Source organism: Ochotona curzoniae, unplaced genomic scaffold, assembly GCF_017591425.1.
Source record: "Ochotona curzoniae isolate NIBS_2020 unplaced genomic scaffold, NIBS_Ocur_1.0 contig_512, whole genome shotgun sequence".
Classification (NCBI taxonomy): domain Eukaryota; kingdom Metazoa; phylum Chordata; class Mammalia; order Lagomorpha; family Ochotonidae; genus Ochotona; species Ochotona curzoniae.
This window is the reverse complement of record NW_024466450.1, coordinates 1-1,918: the sequence shown is the minus strand read 5'-3', so window position 1 is coordinate 1,918 and position 1,918 is coordinate 1. Positions and strand designations below refer to the sequence as shown.

Genomic DNA, 1,918 nt, shown 5'->3' with positions numbered 1-1,918 from the left:
ATAAAAGGCTCTTGTGGAAAGGCTGGAAGATGCACTAATGCAGATGTTGTGTTTCATTTGCAACTGCTACCATCCCTGTTTCAACAGAAGCAAGACAAAAAGAGGAGATCAAGTAGGAGATGAGAGAGCTTCTAAGCATGAACAGTGAGATATGAATGTGTATGCACATATCAACATGCATGTGCATCACTACTGCTCTTTTGAATAAGCAGAGAAGATCCACACACCTGAAATTTGCCATGTTACCTTCTTTGTTTTCTTTAAAAGTTTTATCTAGTCCTGTTCCTGAAGTCAGAAGATGACTTGGAGTGACCTCACCCAGAGAATAATCATCCTTTCTCTCACTGGACCAGGAATGGTGGGAAACTTCCTCATAGTTGTGAGACATGCACACACTTTGGTCATGGGATCTGTGAAAAAATCCATAGACCTTATCCTCATCCATTTGGCTTTTTCAAATATTATCATCATCTGTACCACAGGAGTGAGAGACATAATCACAATCATTTTTATCAGTAACTTCCTACTAGGTGACATTTTTTGTAAAACTGTGTTTTACTTGAACAAGGTTGCTCGAAGTCTCTCCATCTGCACCACCTGCCTCCTCAGTGTAGTCCAGGCCATCACCATCAGTGCCAGGAACACCTTGTGGACAAAACTCAAACCACACACTGCATGGCAGGTTCTTCCCTACCTCCTCCTCATCTGGGTCTTTAGCTTTCTCATAAGTTCTAATGTGCTCCAATATACCACAGCAGTAAACAACATGAATAAATCTGCAGTTAGAAAACATGTTGAGTATTGTTACCTACTGCCAGCTCCACACATAATCAGATGGCTCTTCCTCTGCCTCATGGCTCTCCGGGACCTCACCTTTCAGAGTCTCATGGGATGGAGCAGTCTGTACATGGGTCTACATCTGTACAAACATCACAAGCGTGTCCTCTACCTCCAGAGATCCAGGTGTGCCAAATATCCCAGCCCAGAGATCAGAGCCACTCAGAGTACTCTCATTCTCATGACCTGCTTCCTGTTCTTTTATTGGGCAGATTTCATTTTGTCCTTCTACATAGGGTTCACTCTGACACAGATTTTCACATTATCCAATGTCAAACTATTTCCAGAATTTGGTTTTGCCAGTCTCAGCCCCTGTGTCCTGATTGCCAGAGAATTCCACCTTGCTAAATGCTGGAGTGCTCACTGAGGGGTGCAGGATACAGCTTCACTACTGCCTTTTCTAGTCACTTAAAATATATTTCTAGAAACTGCCTGTCCTTGAATGCACGAAGTACTAATTCATTGAGGTCTATACAAATAGACTTGGTTTCCAGAGGGAGCCTCGTAATAGGCAATCTAAGCTCATTCAGATGTTTTGGGAAGCTAGAAAGAGTCTTCTTTTGCCTTCAGTGTGCCATTCCTAACACATGGTTTTATGTTCCATTTACTTGGTTTTTGCTTGATTTCATTCTTTCAAAACCAGAATGACAGACAGGACAAGGTGAGTGCAATTGCTGTTTTCTGTACAAAAAAAAAAAAAAACCATATGATTATCATGAATCAACAAAAATAAAAATATATCAGATAAAATGCAATAAATATGAAAGTCAAAAAGTTCTGTTCATACCCAGTTTTTTGCAAATGTCTTTAATATGATTATTCCACAAGCAAAAAATGGTGTATTTTTATTACTTCAAAACAGTTGAAAAATTAATCCTTTCAATCATTACATTTGCCTTGTACATTTGCCTCAATGTTGTGCAGACATGGTCACTATCAATTCTAGTGTTTGTCTTTACTTCAAACGAAATCCTATATGTATAAGACAATAATTTCCCATGTTTTCCTTCTGCTATCACCTGTCAATTTCTGTTTCTTCCATTTCTCTGCACTGGATTATTTCCACCTCACAAACATCTTA

General features: G+C 39.6%; 1 protein-coding gene across 1 annotated transcript; it reads left to right on the top strand.

The window, feature by feature from the left end:
• The first annotated feature begins 276 nt into the window (after positions 1-276).
• LOC121162098 (putative vomeronasal receptor-like protein 4) lies at positions 277-1,204 on the top strand. The gene has a single exon (XM_040988929.1). It carries the CDS (start codon positions 299-301, stop codon positions 1,202-1,204), a length of 906 nt encoding a protein of 301 aa, XP_040844863.1. The 5' UTR covers positions 277-298.
• Positions 1,205-1,918: the final 714 nt, after the last annotated feature.

Coding starts and splice junctions, on each gene's coding strand:
- LOC121162098 (XM_040988929.1), top strand. CDS start 299: ATGACTTGGAGTGACCTCACCCAGAGAATAATCATCCTTTCTCTCACT.